At 47.4% G+C, this 23,051-nt stretch overlaps 2 protein-coding genes across 9 annotated transcripts; one reads left to right on the top strand and one right to left on the bottom strand.

Annotated features, from left to right (window-relative positions):
* Positions 1-612: 612 nt before the first annotated feature.
* On the bottom strand, positions 613-16,971 carry THNSL2 (threonine synthase like 2). 8 transcript variants are annotated; one of them, XM_071557023.1, is made up of 9 exons: positions 9,225-9,463; positions 8,448-8,675; positions 7,555-7,749; positions 7,136-7,288; positions 6,231-6,461; positions 5,223-5,371; positions 2,407-2,532; positions 1,445-1,584; positions 613-1,340 (listed from the first exon to the last, which is right to left on the bottom strand). In XM_071557023.1, the coding sequence occupies exons 2-9, from the start codon at positions 8,668-8,670 to the stop codon at positions 1,103-1,105; spliced, it is 1,455 nt and encodes a 484-aa protein (XP_071413124.1). In that variant the 5' UTR covers positions 8,671-8,675; positions 9,225-9,463; the 3' UTR covers positions 613-1,102. The 8 variants fall into 8 exon arrangements, with proteins under 8 accessions (XP_071413124.1, XP_071413122.1, XP_071413123.1 ...); XM_071557021.1 differs by having other exon boundaries at positions 8,448-8,672; XM_071557022.1 differs by having other exon boundaries at positions 8,448-8,672; positions 9,258-9,463.
* Positions 16,972-18,187: 1,216 nt separating this feature from the next.
* On the top strand, positions 18,188-22,695 carry FABP1 (fatty acid binding protein 1). The gene is made up of 5 exons (XM_071557027.1): positions 18,188-18,408; positions 19,380-19,528; positions 20,526-20,698; positions 21,932-22,024; positions 22,574-22,695. Coding segments are annotated over exons 1-5 (468 nt in total). The 5' UTR covers positions 18,188-18,406; the 3' UTR covers positions 22,625-22,695.
* The last annotated feature ends 356 nt before the right edge of the window (positions 22,696-23,051 follow it).

The following is a 23,051-nucleotide window of genomic DNA, read 5'->3' as shown; positions in this document are numbered from 1 at the left end:
TTAATTGGGATGGGACAGCCTCAACCTCCCATCTGGAGGTCCCTCCTCTCCTGCAGGGTTTCAGTGGGATGCAAGGAGGTGGCATGGGGCCGGCTGTGCCAGAGGGAGCCAAGGAAAAGGCTGCCTGAGTGCCTGCAAGGCAGCTTGCAGCCCAAGCAGAGCTTCCCACTTTTCCCGCACATTCTGAAACATCCCAAGCTGAATCACTTCACAGGATTTTCTTTTACCCTGTTAAATGCCACTAAACCTTCAAATTAATCCTCCCATTACAGGACTTCCTTTGATGTCAAAGGGGGAATTTTTTTGATGGCAGATGGGGATTTTTTCCCCCTGGTATAATTATTCCTATTTTTCTTTCCCCTTTTTTAGGCACAAGAGATTCCTGCCAGATGTATGACTTGTGGAGGCAGCTCCCACACAAGGTATTTATATATTTATATGTATATGATGGGAACGTGGTATTGAAAGACCTGAAGTTTCAGGCAGAGAATAAGGGGAATTTCCCATTTCCTACTTGCTACAGTGGAAGTTGCCTGGGAAGAGTCTGCAGCCAGACTAGGACCAAAAGCTGTGAGATACAGCATTGGAAAGTAGCTCTTTAAGATAAGCATGTCCAGGGAAAACATCTGCTATTTAATGCTATTACTGAACAAGTTTTCAATGCCTGGGAATGATCCCTGGCACTGCTTAAATTACAGGGATGAGTAAAATGGATCCACTCCAGTCTTCCATGTGTTTTCCATTGAGGATGTTAGGTGTTACTGGGATCACTGGGCTGAACATCCCAGCACAGAGCCAGAATCACTGGGTAACTCTCAAGAGGCAGGCAAGTGTGGGTAGTGCTAAGGAAGCTTTCTGTAACAGCCAGTATGATGGAACAGGCATGTTTACTCAGAGTTTCAATCAGGTTTTATGAATTATTAGGAAAAAGGGGATATAATTGCAGAGCTCTTCACTGGAAATATGAAATATTCCATATACTTCAACAGGGAAGTGCATTCTTGCTAATGAATCATTGGATGGAGACTCCCAGCATAATGTGGGGCTTTCCTGGGAATGGAGAATGAGCCCTGGAAGGCATTGGCCAGCTGCGTCCAGTAGCTCAGGTCTGTGTGACTACCTGCCCACTGTTACCCTGTGACACCCACTGCTGTGCCACGGCTTCAATCCATCCCCGGAGCACCTGTGCCCAGTCCTGCCCCCGCTCCAGGGCAGTGGACCTGGTCTCCATCGCTGTTAGGGCAGTGATTTCAGGAGGAATCTGAGGAACCAGGCCAGCTCGGAGCACAGCATCCTGAAATTTGGCTGCGGAGGCTGGGGCTAAGCAACACCGAGGAATGCTGGAAAGGAAAAAGCAAGAAGACTTTGGATGTAAGTGAGCCTTGAGCTGGAGATACTGCAGTGACAAGGGGATGATAGTGATGCACCAGGCCCCAAGACTCACCTGTCTGGCTGTGAGTACTGGTAGTGAGCAGCCACGGCAGAGTGGGGGCACAGCAGGTACTGGTTTTCCTCCCAGCAGCGCCGCATGGCTCCAACAATGTCCTCATCAGAGGCCGAGCAGGATCGCAGGGTCTCAGAGAGCTGTGGAAAACAGGGAAGTTTGCACAGGGCATCACCTCCCCATACATTCCTAGCCAGTTCTGTGCCACAGGCACTCAGCAAAGCAGTTTGAAACAGGAAGGCTGGAGGAGGGGGTTCCACAGGGTTTGCTGCTGCAGCAGAGGGAAGAAGCACTGCTGGAAACAACCATGGGGCGGGAGTGTGAGCAAGGGGTTTCTGTCCACAGGTGCTGTGACTGTGGGGGGAGAGGAGCCAAGACTCAGCTCCTCAGCTCTCTTCTGCTGTTTTCATGCTCTGAGAACTTGTAAAACCCACCTCAGTGTAACAGCTCTTCTTGCTTATAATAATATCATTTAGTATTTATCTTGCTGCAGATCAAGCAGGAGCAGGCACTGGGCAAAGGATGTTCAGTGAGGGACAGGGCATGGGAATTTGGATGGTAAGAGGCAGGGCTTTGCATGTGGCTCTTTTGCAATTCCAGTCTTTGGTTTTCTCTTTTGCTCTCCCTGTTGTGTTTGTGCTCCCATTTGCCATAACAGTGAGGCTGAATTCCAGCCCCAAACTCATCAGACTCACTCCCAAACACTCAATTCGTGCCAGCATCTACTGCATGATGCCTTGGTGCATGACCATGGACTTTTAAAGCCAAGAGCTTTAAAAAAAATAAAATTAGAAACAGGTTTTCAACATCTCCATGCACATGCATTGATATAAAACTGTTCTGGCCTGACATATTTTTGGTTTGAAACTTTCTGCCGTGATTTTTTTAATTCTGCAAATGAGTTGAAAAGCGTAGTTCTCCTTGCACACATATATACTCGGTGCTGTGTGTGAAGAACTGACCTTTCTGTGCAAATCCTCTGGCAGCTTCACGCTTTTTGATATGCTGAATTGCTCCATCAGCATTTTTATCAAGTGGCTGTCAGACCCTGACAGCAGCCACAGGATCCTCTCCACATTGTAAGGCTCCTGGGAAAACAAGGCAATAGTTGAGCACTGAAAATCCAAGCATTGGTCTCAGGGGAAGAGCGTCAGTGTGGATTCTCTGCTGTCTCATTGGGGTTGAGGTCCTACTGCTGTGTTTTTCTGGGTGGCAGCTGGGGTGGGCATTTTGTCTTCTCTTTGCTCACCTACATCCCAAGACAAGTCTTTGGGAACACAATGTCTTTTGTACCTTTGACCTGTCAGAGCAGTCTGACAGTGACCATCATATGAAAACAGAAAATGAAGGGATGGCTGATGAATCAATGGTGTGACCACATCTGTACAATCTCCGTCAGGAACCCAGGCTAATGACACGCTGTGTAGGAGAACCAGAAATATCCAGTTGTTTACGCAGGGTAGCAGATGCTGTTGGGAGTCACCCAGTTCTTCCGTGACTTAATGAGACATCCAGTTCCCTGAAGGGCTGGCTGATAAACTTTATGAACTTATAGGGCACATATAGGGCCTGACTGGCCTGTATGGCTGCGTAGCAACCAGTATTGCAACACTGTGGCAGAGCTCTGTGCACCATACAGGAGGGTCCCAAACCAATTTCTCTTCTGTCTCATTTCTGCATGTTTACAAGCACTAAGAAACATTCATCCAGGCGGTTTGTCTGAGACACCTTGTAGGGACAGACAGGACAATGGGCACCAACTTAGAATACTCATCATATCTCCTGGGTTCAGGTGGTGGGTTTGGATGAACTCTTTATACCTTTTAGCAGTTGACAGTGCCTATGACCTTTTGTCACCCCATCCTGTTCTACCTTGGCAAATCATCAGGAGTTACTCAGCCTTTCGTGTCCTTATCTGGGTGTCATATGGCCCCAGTTCTCCTCTTCATCTTCCCATCATCATCTCCCAGAGCCTCCAGCCTCTAATCTTTAGTCTAGTCTGGGTGTTGCCTGCCCTTTGTTTTTAACTGTCTCCTGTTTCAGGCTGTCCTCTGCTTCCCAACCTTGCTGTCCTGATAAGCTATAGGTCAGGGTGCCTGGACTTCTATGACCTGCTCCTGGAGGTGCTTCCAGCATCATGTTCCTGACATCCTTTTTCCTGTCCTTCTTTCCACTGCTCCCACATCCTTCCCACACATTTCCCCTTCACGCTCCATCCATATTACCTTATGATTTCCACTACAGATCGTTACACTGACACCAGTAAGTCAAACTGGGCCGGGATACTGGTGCAAGTACTGGCCTTACCACCTAAGTAAGGCTTCTGCTTCTGTCCTGTGCCACCAGAGCTGCCCAGAAGAACATTTGAGCCCAGTCTGGAGGACAGGTCATGCTGAGGACAAAGTTTTGGCACGTTGACATGAGCTGTGTGGTGCTTCCTGACCTCGGGGCAAGAGAACAGCCCGTGCTTGGCTTCAGGTGCTGCAAAGACACAGAGTCTGATGTGATATTCCTGGGACTGCTCCTTATAATGGTCATCCACACCAGATTTCCTGCTTCACCTTCAACTCTTCAGGCAGCGTCTAACAGGAAAGTTTTCTCTGCTTTACCTTAGTCTGCAAAAGAGGCAACCTAAAGAGGCAGTACACTCTCCATCCTTGAGGGTTTCCCACACCTAAATGGAAAATCCCTGATCAATCCAGTCTGAACTCAGGGCTGACCCTGCTTTAAACAGGCCTCAGCTAGAGTCCTCATGAATTCCCCTTCAGAATGAATGATCTCTTATGCTATGGAAATACTTGCATGGATGCTTCAGATGCAAGCTGAACAAAGATGTCCCATGCAGCTGCAGAGAGGGATGTGCAAGTGGATACACCCATCCAGCTCCTCAGGAATCTCAGGATATCACCTTTCCTCACTGCCTGCCCCCATAATCCCAACGTCTGGCACATGCCTGGGTGCCACAGGAGATATGCTGAAAGGACATGGAACCAGAGGGGAACCCAGGCACCCAAAAGCTCATGGCTTGGGAGGAAAGCCAAGCTGCAGAGCAAAGCCTGGTGATAGGGGCATTAGGACTTACTGACTGCAATGCACAGCAATCCCTCCAGGCTCCCAGGTCCTCCCAGGGTGTTTGAAAAGCTTTTGGAAAATTCAGGTAGCTTAAGGTCACAGAGACACAACACCAAGGATTTCCCACTTTGATCACTTGTTTGGAAGCAGATCCAATCCCTGGGGATCACAGGGTAGGAATGAAATGGCAGGTATTTGCTTCCAGGTATTTGGTTTCTGTACGTCCATGACTTTTCTTTCTGAGGCCTTTGCCTGCCTGCTGAGACTTGTTTTGCTCTGAGCAACCTGCAGTTGGCCATAAATGAGGCATTTCTTCTGGACTTCCCTACCTTCCTCATTTCTCCTCTTGCTCTTGGTGGAGCCTTTCGGAAGCATCAACAAAAACCTTGAGACATGATGGCATTTATAGCTCTCTAGTTGTCATATGTTGTGAAAATGTCTCTCTCTTGCTATCCTTGCACAGAATGAACCCCAGAAACCCAGCATTTAACAATGAAGATCACAAAGTCAGGCTCTGAAAAGTGAGGAAGAAGGTGTTTGATCTATCTCAGCAGTCTACAGCATAAATGGTCAATATGAGTTACACTTCATAATGCATCACTAAGAGGCACTGCCAGTGGTAGAATTATGCAGAACAGATCAGAGTAAAAGCAAAAAAAACCCCACGAGTATTTGTCATTTCCCTTTTGGCCAATTCACTACATACCTGAATATCCATGGCTGATGCTAATGTAGCCTTCACACTCTCTGCCAGTGAGAAATCTCCATGCTGAACAGTCCTATGAATGATGTCATTGCTGTTCACCACGGCAGCAAGTCGAATTGGGAGACCCATTTTCTGGGCAATACAGCCAGCTAGGAAAAAACAGTGAATAAATACATGTGTGCTTGATGAATAAACATCCAAAGGAGATTTAACAAAGAAGTCATCATACAAATTGATTGAACACCTAGCTCAGAAGTAGACACAAATCGTATTCCTTGGTGGACTTAGATACCTTTCTTTAGTGGTTTGGTGAAGCACCAGATTATAAAACCCAGGGATGCAATGCTCCACCTGCCGTGGAACACTGACTCTTGGGCATCTCCACATTTGATGATGGATGGGCAGGGACTGAGAGGTCAGACAGGTGCTGTGCAAGAGACATAAAGATTTTGGGCTCTTGCAACTTATTAATGCTGCCTCAGATAGGGAGCCTGGAAGAGCAGTGGAAGAGAATATATCAAATCCTTTATTGTTGTCAGAAGACAGTTCTATACCTATTTTCGGACTGAAGCAATCGAGGACTCTCATTTAGAAGTACAGATTATGCAATTAAGAGTGGTTCTCTTGACCACACACTACCAGGCAAACCAGAGTAGGAACAGGCAGGACTCCACACCTCTGTTAATGTCTCACTTAGGAAATCAGAGCCACAGTATTTTCTCTCTTTTCTGCATCAAACACATTCTGTCCTCTCCTAATGTTCCCATCCTCAAGATAGCTACAGTCATCATCAAAGGGTGGTTTGGGTTTTTCTGCACCTTGTAAATTATCAGTGACACCTAAATTGAGTAATAACTATACGTGAGTAATAAAATATAAGTGGTTCTGAAGAAATCCTACCAGAGAGTGGGTGTTTTAATAAATAGTAATACCTAGTATCTGCAAAGTGCTTTTGGTCCATAGATCACAGTATTCTGTCCCTTATCTAACCTATATTTTTCCCTTTACCTGTGATATTTCCTCCTCCTCCTGTTGGCACAACAATTTCCACCACTGGCAGTGGGGTGGTATCCAGGGATGGGGCACACTGAAAGTAAGCATAGAAGTAGTGAGCAATCTGCACCATAATCCTAGACCAGTTGACAGAATTTAAGCTCATCAAATTGTATTTTCTGGCAAAATCGACATCAGCGAAGAGTTCCTTGATCGGCTCATCGATTTCATCGCTGTTCCCATGAGCTGTCAAAAGGAGAAAAGAAAGATTAGATCTGCCAACAGCAGTGCATCAGGCACAGGGTATTTATGCTAGAAATAGGGTTGGTCTCAAGCCCTGGGGTTTGTCGTGTCCAAGAGTGTCCTGAGCTGCCCATCTGCCCCAAGGGCTGTAGAAACCAGGGCCAGAGTGGCACCATGTGGATGCCGGGTGGTTTTTGCACATGTGGCACTCTGGGCTCCTGCTTATACCAAATAGGTATTTGGCAAATACAGATCTCCCTTGTGAGATGCCAAGGTGAGAACTGGCTGAGCAGAAGAGTCCATGGGAACTTGAGCAGCTCAACCCATGGGGATGGCAAGGTGGTAGTTATCATCCATGGAGGTGAGAGGACAGAGGAAAGGGGGGAGTCCAAATCATTTTAGTGCCAGGAAATAGTGCTGAATTCAGTGCAGCCAAATACCAACTGCCTGCATGGAGGCAACACTGATCTGTGGCCAGGAGAAAAGGAAATCTTGAACAATTTGGTCATCAAATTGGGGATGTTGTCTCCTGTTAGCCAGATGTCTGGGCACGGTGACAGCAATGAGTTGCCTGGCTGCAGCTGCTAAAGCTGCAAATCCCACTGAGCAGCTTTCTGAGACTTTTAGGGTCATGGTTTTGACACAGCAGGGCCATAAAGTCCAAGAACAGTGCCAACCAGCAAAGACATGGACATTGTCTTCAATGACGGTGGTCATCTGAAGTTCCTGTATCTGGGTGCAGAACCCCTTGGGCAGCAGAACAAAGATGTCCATGTTCTTCTGCCCTCTCACGCTCTCAATGGCCGAGCTCCCTGTGTCCCCCGAAGTCCCTGTTTCAAAGTGAGGAAGAACCAAGAAAAGCAAAAATTAACGCATTTGTCAAACCTGCATCACTGCACTTTAAGAAGAAGATGAAGAGATGCTCCATGAGATGTTTTCTACTAGAGAACCCACCTTGGCACTGCCTGGAGACCACTCACCAGCCACCCACAAGGCAATACCACTCTGGGGTATCTGTTGGGAGGGCTGTGTGATGGCGGCTTTCATGGTAAAGTCCTGCCCAGAAATGTGACACCCCACAAGGAGACATACTCACCCACCAGAATAGTGACATGCTTCTGCTTTTTCTCCAAGAAGTATTGCAAAAACTGCCCAGTGCAGGACAAGGACAGATCCTTAAACGCATAAGTAACCCCATGCCAGAGCTCCAAAACATTCAGCCCATCTTTCAGCCTGGACAGATGGATGACATCCTTGTGTCTGAACCTGCTGAAGGCCCTGTCGATCAGGTCTAGAGGGAAAATGGTTAAAGGAGCTGTTAGATTGTGTAAAGGAGTGTTTTTCTGACCCATGGCTTCCTACATCTATGCTCTTCATGCTCCTGGTACCTTTCTGCACAAACACCCTCAGTCGCTGGAGTGGTGACAGATATCCAACAAGTTATTAGTAGTTTTTAGGAATAAACCAGCCCACTTTCATGGTGTATGGTAACTCTATGCCAGGTAACCCCAGAGGACACTGAACACAATCAGAGAAAACTGTGTTAACATATGAAGTACAGGAAACCCAAGTTTTATTATAATGTGCCATTGAGACAGAGGTTGCAGCTGCCCTCTGGTGGAGGTGACAGCTTTTAAATGCTGTAAAACATTAAAAATAAGATCTCAAGGAGAGCATAGAGCAGGAGAAGGCCCTAGAGGGAGGGCAGGCCTGGAGCCCAGCAGAGCAGCAGGGTGCCTCAGCAGTGAAGAGGGTCACAGCATCAACCATCACTGTTGCAGTCACCAGAATCCCTATTTGCAGACAGGGAACACCTTTTCCTGCAAGGTGACAGAGGAGAATAGGGTACTGAAAGAAGCAGGCAACAGTAGAGCAGGCTCCATCCCCTGGGGGCAGTGAAAGGATGGGGTGAAGGCAGGCAGAAGCATCTGAACACCCCAGAATCCTCATGCACACCCTGGCAGCAGTGCCCTGTGTGGCTGTGCTCACCATTAAGAGTGCTCCTTGGGACCAGCCCAGGTGAGATGAAGAGGGAGCACAGCTCCTTGACCAGCTCACGGTAGCAGAGGCTGCTCCAGCACCGCAAAGTGTCCCTGTCCAGTGAGGGGATGTTCTGGGGCATGAAAAGGCCCCCATCGGGTGCATAGCCAGAGAAAAGGACTTCCTCGAAGTCAGCAGCCCTCGTGCCTCCCCGTGTGCTGACGTACTCCATGGCTGCTGGGGAAGGACTGCTGTCACTGCTGGGAACCCAGAGCAGCCCTCACATCCCAAACTGACTCGCTCAAAAACTTCCCCTATGGACATATCGAGGTCCTCAGGGAACAAACCTTCTTCTCCCCAAAAAAGTCATAGGAAGCTGGCACAGCCAGGGCCGGTGTAGGACACACAGCATTTTGCAGGCTGTGGAAAGGCTGACTGGGATTTGCGCCAAGGTGGCTGGAACCTCCTTGTCCTGCTTTCCCTTCGCCATTCCCACCCTCCCCCGGAGACACCTCCCGCCTGAGGAAAAGCCCTGACGGTGCAGAAGCCACTGCACAAGAACGTCACGTCCTCTGTGGGCTCTTTGCCAAAGCTTTAGTTAAAAAAAAAAAAAGAAGATAAATAAAAGGAAACAGCTATGTATTCAGAGCAGGCTGATTTTGTTCAAAAGGGTTAAACTAAGGACAAGATTCGACTCAGTGTAGGAAGGGCTGAGCTAAATCCTCTGTGTTTGCGCAAATCCCACCGAGCAGCCTCCGGCGCTGCTGGGGAGAGGCCTTTGCTCACCCCAATCCCCTGAGCCCCCGCAGCTGTTCCCACCTCAGGCACTTGGGGCAACGCTGCAGCCCCTTGGCACGGGATGACAAGGCAGGAAAGTGGACAAACAACTTACTGCGACCGCTTCCAACCCAGCTACCCTTTGCACTTGTGCTCACGGAAAAATTGTCCCTGTTGCAACCTGACGATGTTCCTTGAGCCGCAGCCAGCAGAGACAGCCTCGCTGCACCGAGCCTGGGAATGGGAATATGCAGGAAAGACGGAGCTGAGGTGCTCCTGCTGGTGTCCAGTGTTGGGACAAGGGGCAGCAGGCACAAGCTGCAGCTGGTGAGAAATCCAATTAATATTAGGAGAGAGCTTTTAACAGAAGGTGATCAAGCATGAGGCACAGAGAGCTACTTGTCTCCAGTGTAACTCCAGAGACACTCCAGCTGGGGAAACACAGCTGCATGATTTAACTGTGAACTTGGATTTAAATTTGAGGTTGAACCTGCTTAAAGGAGAGTTTGGATCAAAAACACCCAGAGGATCCTTGCAACCAAAATCAGCTGTGCAAAGCCAAGTGTTCAGCCTCCTAACATCCCTGTAGTACCGATGGGGAAAGTGAGGCATGGGAGGGAGAGGGGGCATGGAGATGTGCAAAAAATTAACCAGTTCTCCTTTGCAGGAAGGGGCTGCGCATCCCTTTTCTACTTTTTATTTTTATATAATCAGTGCTTTTTTAAGGAAAAGGTTGAGGTAGGATCAGTGGATGCAGAGACACTGGGTGCAGCTCAGCATGTGCTGCTGGAGCCTGCATGGAGACTTCAGCCCAGGCAGGCAAGGTGCAGAGGTACGAGGAATGGCTGATAACAGCCCGCTGTGACTCAGGGAGCTCATGTCTGCAGCAAGGGACATATCTGCCAAAGCATTGGAGTCTGACACATTGTATTGCCTCTCTAACTCTGGAGCCATGAGGAAAATTTCCAGGAGAGGGTGGTCCAGTCCTTGCCCTGAGCACTGACATGGAAACAGGCTTTTCTACACCAAACATCCCAAAGGGCTGCTTCTGCAAGCTCCTCAGAGGCAGGGCAGAGGCAAAATTCCAGGCTCTGGGCAGAGTTGCCCCCTGTGGTGTTGTGCAGAGCAGGAAGCAGCAGAGGCTCTTTAATAATTTATCTGAGCTCCCACAGTGGGCCAGAGCAGACCAAACCTCTGGGAAATCAGCTAGGCAGCAAGCTATTTATAAAGTGTATCACCCTACCAGCCCACTTCTCTCCACCATCAGGAGATCTCTGTACTCAGCATTCCTAGTGAAATTACAAAGATGAAGCCTGAGCCACCCAAACCTGCTGTGACCTCCCTGTACCCGCAGTGTGCCAGTCCTCATGGCACACTGGCATGCAGTGGGGTAGTGACGCTGTAATGGAGGTCCATCCCCACCCCAGATGTGCATCCATGTCCTTTCAGAAGGTGTTAGAAAAAAACAGGCAGCAGGGCTGGACCTTGTTTATAAGGGATCGCTCAAGTTTAAATTGATAGTGAAACCTCCCCAGGGCCATCCCTGGAGTCATCAAAGGCTCTGCAGAGGTGGATGGCCAATGTCTCTGAAACAGAGCTTTAGCCCTCATCATGCTCCACTGGCAGCTGTTACAAAAAACTGCAAGTAGCACCTCTGGACAAAACAGAGAAATATTAGAAATAAAGGAAATACTAAAAACTGCAGGATACATGATTTGCGTCTTCCAACCTCTACCCTATCTCACAACAGTGTGCCAAGGTGAATTTAGGATTTTCCTTCCTTGCCCATGCAGAGACAGAACACACTTTGAGCTCAGCTCAAACTTCGGGTAGAACAAGGAAAGGATGAAATCCATATAAAAAAGCTTCACAAGCTGATTGTTCTTATAACTAAGTGCAATAATTTAATATCATCAATGTGCATCTGATCATTTCTGCAAGGGCCACCCAGCACATGACAATGAGACCTCACCTCTTCCCACCTCCATAGAACATTACGCCTCTGGGCATTTACTTACCATATGTCTAGTTCTTTTAATGTGTGTTTTAGAACAGCTAAACAGATGACTTCACTGGTTCATCTAATTGGTCTTTTTCAAGTGAAGAGTTTACAATGAGATTGATGATCCTTTCACCATTAAATCCCCCTGGGATGCAGGAACCCTACAAAAAAATTATACCAGGATACCTGCTGTCTGCAGTTGCAGAGAGAAATAGCAGCAGGGCTGTTACCACAGCTCTATCTATGCCCCGGGCCCTCACTAACAGGATCAGTGGTTAATGCTGGGATGCAGGTACTGCTGATGTGGCAGCCACAGGTGAGCACAGAACACAGGGGAAGTGCCTGGGACACTCACTGGGAGGGCTTTTTCCATGCTCAGGCCTGCAATTTCCACGCATTCAAGTTTAAAGTAGCATTTCATTTTGCACAGAGCTCTGAGCAACCTTGAAGGTGTCCTTTCCCAAGGCTCAGGGGAGTTGTAACAAGATGATCTTTAGGGTCCCTTCCAACACAGGCCATTCTATGATTTTTAATATAATTTTGAACTTTAAAAGACAGAGGAGAAGAGAATGCCTGTGCACACCAACGTGTCAGAACTCATCCACTGCAGCAACAGATCAAGAGCTGGAAAATGTAATAGCCTCTAATTAACCTGGTCTTACTCAGTGCCTCCATATTCCTGCTGGGATTAGCACTTCTGCTTTGGACCTTGTCTGTTCCTGAGCAGTTCATGCTCTTTGGACTTACATGTCAGGAATCAGTTGAATTTGCAAACCCCAGCTAAGGCTGCTGTCCGACTTTTCCAACATTTTTTTTTTGCTAGTGCATCAGTTTTCATCCCTCCAGACAGAATTTTCTCAGCCTCTTCACCGTCCAAAGGCATCCAAAAGTATGATGAGGACTGAGAAAGTAGAAGGACGCATGTAACAGCAAGAAGACAATTTTTTTCCTGCACAGCGTGCCCTAAAATTTCAGGTCTCAGTGTTGCAGCACTCAGAGACAAGCATGGCAACACTCTCAGTTTCGTGTTTGCTGAGCAGCTTTTTCAACCTCTCCAGAAATGGGCCCCTCTACACGACCCAGGCACAAGCAACGCTTTGGATTGGGGTCCCCTGTCCATTCCGCCCGCCGAGCATCCGCAGGAGCGCTCAGGACCCCGGACTCTGCCGGTAAATCCCATGTCACTAGATGGCGGCAGTGCCCTGTGTCCGCGGAGGAGATGCACAACCGCTGCCTGGGAAGCCTTTCCCACCTCCCACCCAGCCTTTCCCACCCTCCCACCCAGCCTTTCCCACCCTCCCACCCAGCCTTTCCCACCCTCCCACAGTTGCCTCCACCTTTCGGGCCACGGACATTCAGCCATCCCGACAACAGGCAGGAAACACCTGTCCAAAGAGCCCCATTTTGGAGCTGAAGAAGAGGATGCACAGGCTATGTCCTGCAGCAGAAGGTCGGGCTACGAAGCTGAGAAGACTGAGACAACTGAACAGCCTTTTATCACCCTTCTCTCAGCAGGATCTTTCCTGTCCCCAGGGAAACACTCAGAAAGGGGCACACAGAAAGAACCCCAGCTCTCAACCAGGTCCAGAATGCAACAAATTTAATAAAAAACCATCACATAACCCTGAGCAGCACAAAAATCTCTCCCTATCTCCTGGTCCTGTCTCTGCCCACAAGCTGCCAAAGGTCTGAAAACCATACACAAATAAAAGCTTTCAGACCTGTAAGTGACCCATGTGACACTAGGCAGGTTCAGTAAGGAGGTGATGGGGATATTTGGAGCTTTGCAATGCTATTTACTACCCTGTACAGGGCACATCCCAGTGGAAAGTGTGTTATGTTGGCTAAGAAAAATATATAAGCTTATTATTATGGGGGCTTGTTGAAGAAATTAGGTGTTCTCTGCCCTCTCAGGCAGAGAAATGTGAACTTTCACACAGAAAACAGGGAGATTCCAGACAGAAAAAAAAAGCAAGGTTTGGGCAGAAATCAAATTATTTCAATTCTGCCTTTCTCAGGGGCAGACCCACACATTGGTCAGGTTCAGACATCCATGGCAAGAGGAGCTAAGGAAGTTTGCAAAGTGTCTGCAGCTGCACAGACAAATGTGCACCCAGAATCATTTGTTTGAGACTCATGTCAAGGAGATATAAGGCAGAAATGTACAACTGTAAACAAATTAAAGTGCACAAAGCTTCATCTTTGCTAAAGAGAATGTGAATCTTTTCCCGTCTTTCTAAATCTGACAGAAATTGTTGGTATCTCAGATGACATGAAGCAGAACTGCCGTGTGGATCACCATCTCTCATCTACAAATGTGCACATACAGATTTCTCCACCTTCACCTCTGGAGATTTTGCAGGGCAAGGAGCTGCCAGCACACCAGCCCTGCCCCAGAGATGGGTGCAACTCTTTCCTCAGAGGAAGGTGTTTCACAACCAGCTCAAGGACATCTAGATTGTGGTTTGGGTCTTGTAGACCAAAGTGCAGAACCCACTCATAAAGGCAGAGCAGAAAGGGAGCACAAGGAATTGTGCAGTGCTGGCTCTTGTGGTGGGATACTGGAGACGCTGTTACCTGGAAAAGGTTGTGCAATCTGGTCCTACTGTACCAAAGTTCATATTATACCCCTGGGCCTAATTTTATCTCAAAATCTGCAATCCCATAGCATATGGGCTTTATGACCACCCACCAGGAACTCAACAAGGAAGATGCTGTGGAGGCTGAGCAGTTACATTACATTTGTTTTATCAGTTTCTCCAAGTGACTTTGGGAAAGTCAGGCAGTCTCTGTGTGCTCTATAATATGAAAAATGGCAATACCTATGCTCAGGAAAGCACTTTGACTACAGAAAACATGACAGGACCAAGTGGGACACAGACAGTGGCAATCCTGGTCTGTGCCCGCAGCTCTGGCCTTGCTGGCACCACAGTTGTTTCCCATGGATCATGTCCATGGCCCTGAACCTGGTGAAAACTCAGGTGTTCTTAGACCCCACACAACCTCTCTGCCCTCCTGGCAGGAGGGCCCTGCCTCCTGCACTGACCCTCTGATTGGTGCATCACTCTTGTGTCATTGCTTTCCCCAGCCAAGGAGAACCATCTGCTAGGGAATGTCATGGGAGTTACTGCTTGAACTTTCCTTTATTTTACATATAAACTGTGGTTATATATGTTCCTCAGAGAGAGACAGAAACAGGCTCCTCCTCATGCCTGTATGGGCCTGAGCAGCTCTCCTTGATTAATTAGCTGCAGTCCTCTGTGAGGAGCATAAAGTGAGCCACTGAGCTTGATAAATCAGGATGAGGGAGAGCACAGACCACCTGGACAGGTGGCACTGGCCCAGACAGCTAGGTGTCCCTCCAGGACAGGAGTTCATCTGACCACTGGAGGCTGCATTCCTTTCCATCCCAACGCCCCAGCCTCCTCCAGTTGAGCAGAAAATGATTTACTTATCCCCACTCTGTCTCGGGAGCTCTTCCTGTGCCTGGATCAGATGGAGACATCTGCACTGCAGACATGTGGTGGGGTGAGATGAACGATCTGCACTGGCTAAATGTTCACTGGGTCTGCTTTGGGGGATTCTTACAGACCTTCCTCACTCAGGAACATTAACTGCTAATGGCTCCATTTGTTCCACAACATTTTCTTTCCATGTCCTGGCACGAACTAGCCCCACAGGTAAAAGCACCATTTTCAGTCTTTATACCCTGACTCCGTGAGCAGGGCAGGGCAATGTAGCACAGCCTCATCCCGCCAAAGGCCAAGCTCCAAGGAAAATCAATGCATGCCCTCTGAGAGAATAAGCAGAGGGGTCCATGTGCCCAGAGAGGCCACAGCACTACACCACAGATGTTTGAGAGTGGGAGGTGAGTGGCACAGCCAGCAACTTTATTCCTACTCTGAGGCAAAGGCAAAGGCCAGCTCTTCTGTAAGCTCTGCTCCCCAGGTGATCATTGGCGAGCAGAGCTAAGTCAGTGATAGGTCTCATGCTATCACTGAAAGAGCTGCCTTTCCCTCAGAGATGCAATACTAACCCTTGGCTCCTTTGGTACCTTTGTAATAAGATGACGAGGGCTGAGGGCTGCCCTCTGCTGAATATCAGCATCGATGGAAAGCTTTATCAAGCAGCAGCTCTCTGTACAATTACCACCTTTGGCAGCCTTATCAGGGCCCTGATAGTGGCATATCTAATCTGAACCAATATGAACTGGCGCTTCCATGTCTGCGGCTTTGAAGATACAGCTTGAAGGCAGGAGCCTCCAGAAGACTGCTAAGACTATTTTAAAAATAGAGAAATCTGGGAAAGATGCTGTGTTTCATTGCAGTGCTGTCTTGGTAATGCAGCACAAAGAGAACTTGGTGGAAATCAAAAGGGAGAGAGAGCTCACAGCAGCCGTGGCATCTTTTTCCATCCTATCCAAACCTTTGAAGCAATGCAGTCATGTGGCCTGCCAAAGAAACCTTTGTTCCTCAAGGTTTAAAATAATCAGACCAAAGATGTGAAAACTGGGCCACAGACCAAGTTCACAGGTTCAAGGGCAGCAGAAATAGGGATTATCCAAGCAATACTATAGGTTGAGACAGAGGGAAGCCCACCTGAGGATCTGTGACTGGCAAACTTGTGACCAAGCTTTCAAAAAAAATGGCTTTTGGGGTATCCAACTGGACTTGAACTAGAAAAATCCAGGACTGAATCAACAAAAGCCCTGGCTCATAGCCTTTCACATCTGGGCTAAGAAAATCCTAGTGTAGAGCCCAGTCCCAGCTTCCCAAAGCACTGAGATGAAACCAAAGGCTTCCCAAAGCCTGAGGAGTCACTGGTGGGATAGATAAGAAGAGCAAGAGAGGTGATAAGAGATGAGGTGCATTAAGACATTCCCAAACCTCCACAAGGCTTCCAGGTACCCTGTCCTGGGCTACAGCAAAGTGCCTCGCACCACACAGTGCTTTGGCTGTAAAGCTGTTCTCATAGTTTAGAACTTAAATAAGAGTTTTAGTTCAAACTGGGGGAAGCAGAGAGATATTTTTCTGTAGGAGTCCTAAAACTCAATATCCTGTTTCCCAACATAGTGTCCAAATAATCAAGAAGAGGTGCACATAGGAGGGCTGTTTCCCAGTGCCTTGGCAAACACTGAGTGAAAGTGGGAGCTGAGATCAAGAATCTCAGGGAAGGGTGGAGGAAAGGTAATAAAAGGATGCTACTGCTCCACAGGCTGCTACAGAGGTGACCAAGCCAAACTCTTCATGATTATGGCAGATGATATAACATGAGGTACTGGCCACAAATTGTACTTTGTGAGGTTTGGGTTGGGTACCTCTACTTCAAGAGACGAGTGGTGGAGGCCCAGGATGAGCACCCAGACAGGCTGAGAAGGTGGGTTTTGAGATTTGGCCAAAATCATGGCTGATCAACTGGTGATATTCTTGCTTTGAGCAGGAGGTCGAAGTAGAGACCTTCAAGGGTCCCTTCCAACAGGCAATTCTCTGGTTCATCACCCTGGGACACAGAGAGCTCAAATGTCTAGAACAGAGTTGAGAAGGTCCATATCTTTGATTCAGGTGCAAAAAGCAGAAATGAGACACTTCTCTCCATTCTTCTGGCAAGCTTCTAAGAACCGATGCTTTATTTTCAAAGCAACTTAAATATAGAAGTACCTGCTGGCTTCCCACAAGGCGCAGCTTCCTTGATAATTTTTGAAAACGATCCGTGCCTTTTTTCTTTCTGCAAACCAGGTCCAGGTTTTAGGGTATGGGTTTAGTTTAATCAAATTATCAATTGACTCAGTCTTGTGTTTATGCCAATCAGGTCCATTTTCTTGGCCCTGGAAAGTTAAAGTGATGTTATATTTTAAAAGATTCCATATTCTGGTGGGGAGATGTACAAGTATTCTGAACTTTGCTATTGAGATTAAGTTTATCTCACCTGCAGTTTGCTCAGCAGGCCTGGCTAGATAATAATTACCTTGACTAAATTTCATTCAATAAGCATTTCTTCTATTTTACAAAGAATTTCTGCATTTCTTTGCTAAAAGAAATAAAAGACCCCAGTCCAATAGAACACGAAGAGGTTTTTTTTTGATCATTGATTAAAAATCAGGTTGCATTTCCAAACTTTTCAGCAGTGATCCATAGTCCATATTTATCTATCACACCAAGTTTGGGAGCATAGATATGTTATAGCTATTCACAGTAAGCAGAGGAGGAGAGGATATCTGCAGAAACAATATGGGTCCTAATGGGGTGAATTTTCTCATGAGTTGTCCATTTCTCTGAATTACTCAAACAATTTCTGCACAATTATCAAGAGAGCCCTGGACAATTATATTCCCCTTTTAACATTTGATAGGTGACATCCAGACGTCAGGAGCTTGGCCACCAGAGACAGTGTGGGCCTGGGAACTCTACAATTATTTCAAGTCTGAATCTCTCTCACCATCATGCAAAAAGACAGGACCTGAATTGCCTGGACGAGCAGCCAGAGGTCCAAGGCACAAATATGTGGGAGGCACACATGTGCTTCCAGGTGGCCCACAGCCAGACAACATTGCCTGGCAGAAGCAGGGAACTGCCAGGTCCAGCTGGTACCAAGATCTGGCTGCAGAGCTGTCACCACTGTCACTATGAAGGAAACATTGAAAAGGGACGTATGTCAGTGCAGTCCTTTATAATACCAGGGTATTCACTCCAGGCAGAGAAAAAATGAAATGCAATTCCTAAAGTGATGTCATTCCTGTGGGGTAAAAGGGAAAAAAGGCAAAAAAAGCTGTTTGGAGAAATTGCTGAATCAACTTACCCACCATGAGTGCTCTCTGAACCTGCCTGGCCCCTTCCGTGGTGCACAGGGATGACATCCCCTTGCAGATTCCTCCCCCTACACAAGTTCATCCACCGCCCACCCCACCAGCTGAGGTTTTCCCTCTCCTGCCCTGTCCAGCTGACACTGCCTGTACTAATTAACCAGCAACTGAGGCTGAACTGGCCCAGGCAGCGTCACGGAGCACCACTGCACTGCAGGGACCAGCTGGGCTGAGCCGGCGAGAGCAGGACAGGCGGCTGCAGAAGGCTCGGACAGTGTCTCCAAAGGTGCAAGGAGACAGGTCCTTTACATTCTTAACTATGACTTCACTTAAAAAGGGACAAAGATGCTATGAGAAGGCAAAATAGAAGAACTGCAAGGAAGAGAAGGCATGTGAGTAAAAAGGGAGAAAATCCCTGGGCTGACTTTGGGAGGAAGGATGAACTCATTAGGGCAGAGGATAAGACAGGAGTAAGAAGCCAAGCCTGGTAGTCCAGACCCAGAGGATGGATGCTTATGGTGCCATCCAGCAATCTGGGATGCTCAGCCAAAGGCACTGAGCTGGAAGAGGAGCCCAGCTCTGACTCCTGCTTTGAAGGGAGGAATCTGGCTCAGCTTGGAGGCTGCCACTGGTCCTGCTTCTGTTGTGGCATTTAGGAAAAATGCAGTTCTGAGGGCTGGAATGTTTCTTCTGTACATAAGTGACTGTGGCTCCTCTGGGGAAAGAAAAGGAAAGGGGAGATCACTAATCATCATTAAGGGGAAATCACTAATGGCATCAGCCCATCTATTCACATAAAACCCCGTTCTCAGAGGCAGGGCTCTAGTGATGAAGCCTGAATTAAACTGCAGTCTTCAGGTGGGCCAGTGCAAGCCCAGGAATTGATTTTGAATCTTTCTTACGTGACAATGATGGTTTTGTGAGTACTGCTATAAGTGAGGTCTGTGACCAAGTCAGACCCTGTCAGTGTGCAGCCACTCTTCACACCAGTGCTGAAGACCCCACATATACATACCAGTGAGCAGAAACCATCCTGGAGTCAGCTCCAGAGGATGCGCAATCTTTCACCACTTTCTCCTCCAGGTGCATGGTTCCAGGCTGCAAGCTCATTAGATGATATGGCTCATTCTTCTGGTAGTTAATCTCTTTGCACAATTATTATTATTTTTTTATCGTTTGTTTATGGATGCCACATTTTGACCTCCATAAAATGGATTTTACGTGATTTTCCCTGCCCCCATGTTGTAAATTGAGGTCTGTAAAATGTAGAGCAATTTATCGCTGACCATTGCCCAGTTTTACGTTAATGTTTGAACATGGCCATAAAACAATTACATCATCTCACCTCTGACCACCTTTTAAGGCAAAAGGACTGTATAAAACCAAGCACTGCTCACCAGCAAGGCACCTTCTCTTGTGTTGGGAGCACAGAGAGCCTTTTCATCATGAGCTTCACTGGAAAGTACGAGCTCCAGTCCCAGGAAAACTTTGAGCCCTTTATGAAAGCCCTTGGTAAGTGCCTGTATGTGCTATGTGCTGCTTTGCCTCTGCAGATCTTGCTAATTTTTGGAAGTCAACTGTGCTGATGTGCTGATGATGTAGGTTGAGACATCTCACAGATTTCCTATTCCTGTCTGTCATCTTGCAGTTTTGGAGGTTTTTAAATCTATGTGTGTGGAGATGTGATCTCAGAAGAGAAAGAATGTCCTTGGCTGGGGACTGAATGTCAAGAGATGATGGGTGAAATTTTATGGCTTGCAGGGAAACAGTCCCAACAGACTCTGCAGCCACAGGCCATCATGGCCGAGTGCTGCACACATGTGATAAACCAGTGAGACCTTGGTGGCTTAGGGGGACTGCAGATCTGCACCATCAGGCTGTGAAATTTGAGGGTGAGCAGGGCATTGCTCAAGTACTGTGCTGCTACTTGGCGATGCTGCAAAGCCCTACATTCTGCCATTCATCAGAAAAGTAGCCAGAGTTGTTTGAATGCTGAATGCTGAATGAGGCTAGATAGATTTCTGCCAGTGTCTGTGACAGGGAATGTGCTGTCAGGGATTCAGGAGGCTTTGCACTCTTTCTGCACAGTTAAGTGTCAGTGGGGTGCTCTGTACCTGTCAGATCAACTTCAGGCTTTGGGAGTGGACTTTAGTAAGCTGATTCTGAGGAACTCTGAATCTCATAGAGTTCCTTCATTCTGCCTCAATTTATTCCATTTTTCCTTACCTCTCAGTGAAAGAAACAGTGCAGGATTTTTTACTTAGTCAGGGAGGTAGCTGCTGTGCTTCCAGTCAGGCCAGTGAGACAAGGGACATGTCTAGTTCCCACACAAAATCCAGGATGACAGTATTATTCTTCCTGCCCAGCAGACTCAGGGATATGTTCCACACTGGAATAGAAATTTTCCCAGCAGTAGGTTCCCAAATCCTGCCACATTCATCCAGCAGCAGCAATCTGCCCACAATTGGCTCCATGGTTCACCAAGTATCTATCACTTGTTTCTGGCCAGGGCTTCCTGATGACCAGATCCAGAAGGGCAAGGACATCAAGAGCACCACAGAAATTGTGCAGGATGGGAAGAAGTTCACAGTTACCGTGACCACTGGATCCAAAGTGCTGAAAAACGAGTTCACCATTGGGGAGGAGTGCGAGATTGAGATGCTGACAGGAGAGAAAGCAAAGGTGAGTGATCAGCCCCTCCCCTGCTAGGGCTGTGGAGGCACAGAGACATTAAATATTCTTTCCAGCCATTCTCTCTGCATTGGAGCAAAGGGACTGACCAGACCACAGATGTTAAAACACATCTGCAGATGAAGTCTTGCATTTGTAAAGTTATTTTAGTAGCTGGTTTGGAAAACACTGGAAACCAGTGTTTTAATATCTCATTTGGAAAAGGGAGATTAGAGATGCTTTGGTAAATTTTTCTGACAGCAAAAGTCCTGAAAGATTTGAGGTGGAAGGGATTGACTTTGTGTCATGTTGCAACACAAAACATACCTCCACCTTCATTTTACTAACTCAAACGTAGTGCAGGAAGGTCAGACAATGAATCATAAACCAATAAATCCTTTAAGTCCCAGTAGCTGTTAACTTCTCTGCTACCCTTTTCCACTGCTGCTGTTTACACTGTGTGAGATGGTTTGGCAATATGAGAAGTTATCAGCCTTGAAATTGGGCTGGCTCTCATTCCTGGACATTAGTTTCCAATGGTTCATAAAATGTCAAGGCAGCCCCACTAGCAAATATTGCCTCTCACTTCTACCTCAAGAGAAGATGACATTGCAGGGACTTTTGAAGTAAGAGGGATGATGACCACAGAAATGCTCTGGTGAATCAGCCTCTGAGAGCTGTACTGGGCTATATCACAATTTCCAGCATCACTGAAGTCCCTTTGGCATAAACCAGGGGGAAACAACTTTTAGAAGAGTGTTGTCCTCTGCAAACCAGCAGCTCAAGGGCAGATGAACACATCTTATAGCTGGACAAGATAGATAAACTGAAATGAACTTTACGGGGTTATTTATTTGAGCAATTTCAATGATCAGTGATAGCTGCCCTGGGGGTACTGGTGTAGTCTGGAACCTTTTTAGACATGCAGCTCACGGGGGAGAGCAGAGACTCAGCAGATGTGCCTGTCCCTTGGAGAGCATTCTAGCCATGCCTGAGTTTCTGAAAGCTCCTTAGATAGTTTGCCACCTTGATCGAGACTTCCCTCAGCCCCATGCTGTCATCCAGCTCCCAGTCAGCTCACCCCAAAGGAGGCTGCTGCAGCAGTGTGCAATGGGTGGGTGGTGGAAAGATGATGTGGCATGTCCTGGCTCTGCAGTGCTCTCCTACTACAGAAGGGGAGGGACAAAAGGCAAGGGTTGAGGTGGTCTGAGCAATAAGAGGAATGCCTCTGTCTTCTCCTACCAGGCTCTTGTGCAGATGGAGGGTAACAACAAACTGATTGCAAACGTGAAAGGGCTGAAATCCATCACCGAGCTCAACGGAGACACTATCACCCATGTAAGTGTAGAAGGGCAATGGCTGGGGTAGTGGTGCTCAGAGCTGCCTTCAGGCCTTGTCTCCAGAAAGCATGCAGGGATGCTGAGGACCTTGGAGAGGTGCTGGAGAAGAGTATGTGCTTTGCATGCAGGCTCTGCCACCAGGCACTGAAGGCAGTTTTTCATTAGAGTTTGACCCAAAAAGTATTTTTAAGACTCCAATTTAGGCATTGTTGATCAAGGTTTCAGGTAATGAGGGCATGTTCTCAACCACCCAGAGGTAAAGGTATAGTCTGGGCTTGACACCCCTAAAGAGTGGAGGTGCAGCAAACTGATCCCAGCTGAGGGATGCCTTCTTTGGGATATTCATGAAGGCATACAAAGCTTTAAAAAGTTAGTTTATAGGAGATAATTTGGGGATCAGTCCTATTTTGGTTTGCAAGACCAAATCCTTTCTAAGTATGAGTTTGGAGCTAAGCATCATAATGATCCTTATGGATCCCTTGCAACTTGACATATTCTATGATTCTACAAATGCATAAAAAGCTAACACTCTCCATTTGTTTTTCAGACAATGATGTTGGGTGACCTCACCTGCAAGAGAATCAGCAAGAGAGTCTAGGAACCTTGCACATACCAATCCTTTTACTGTGTAAAATGTGTTCATTAAAATAAAATTTTTATGAAAATCTACTTCATTCTCGTCAGCCTCTTCACTGTTACTATAAAGAAACTCCAGCCTCCAAAATTCATGGAAGTGCCAGTAAAAATTGGGCAACAGGCTGAGCTAAGGCTGTGTTGATGTTGGTGAATGGAGCCCAGCCCAGGTGCAGGCTCAGAGCCATTGAGTGACCCTCTGAGAAGTGCCCCATGCTGATGAGTGCCTTTCCAGCTCCTTCCTGGGGACAGGTGCCAGCATTGTGCTGGAAATGTCCTAGTGGGTCCTGCACCCATGACTGCCCTGGAGGGGTGGATGGAGGAGCAAGAAAGAGCTCTGTTCTCTTTCCTTACAAACGGTCAAAGTGATCACAAGGTGACCAGCAGGGCCA

The sequence above is a fragment of the Pithys albifrons genome, chromosome 5 (assembly GCF_047495875.1).
Source record: "Pithys albifrons albifrons isolate INPA30051 chromosome 5, PitAlb_v1, whole genome shotgun sequence".
Taxonomy (NCBI): Eukaryota; Metazoa; Chordata; class Aves; order Passeriformes; family Thamnophilidae; genus Pithys; species Pithys albifrons.
The sequence above is the reverse complement of the archived record's forward strand: the minus strand, read 5'-3'. Positions and strand labels throughout refer to the sequence as shown.

Excerpts from the sequence above, each read along its gene's own strand:
- THNSL2 (XM_071557023.1), bottom strand. The coding sequence starts at position 8,670 with ATGGAGTACGTCAGCACACGGGGAGGCACGAGGGCTGCTGACTTCGAG. Across the intron at positions 7,750-8,447 it reads CCCAAGGAGCACTCTTAATG|ACCTGATCGACAGGGCCTTC; the intron begins GTGAGCACAGCC and ends TTTTCCCTCTAG. Across the intron at positions 7,289-7,554 it reads GCATGTCACTATTCTGGTGG|GGACTTCGGGGGACACAGGG; the intron begins GTGAGTATGTCT and ends ACTTTGAAACAG.
- FABP1 (XM_071557027.1), top strand. Across the intron at positions 20,699-21,931 it reads TGACAGGAGAGAAAGCAAAG|GCTCTTGTGCAGATGGAGGG; the intron begins GTGAGTGATCAG and ends TTCTCCTACCAG. Across the intron at positions 22,025-22,573 it reads ACGGAGACACTATCACCCAT|ACAATGATGTTGGGTGACCT; the intron begins GTAAGTGTAGAA and ends TTTGTTTTTCAG.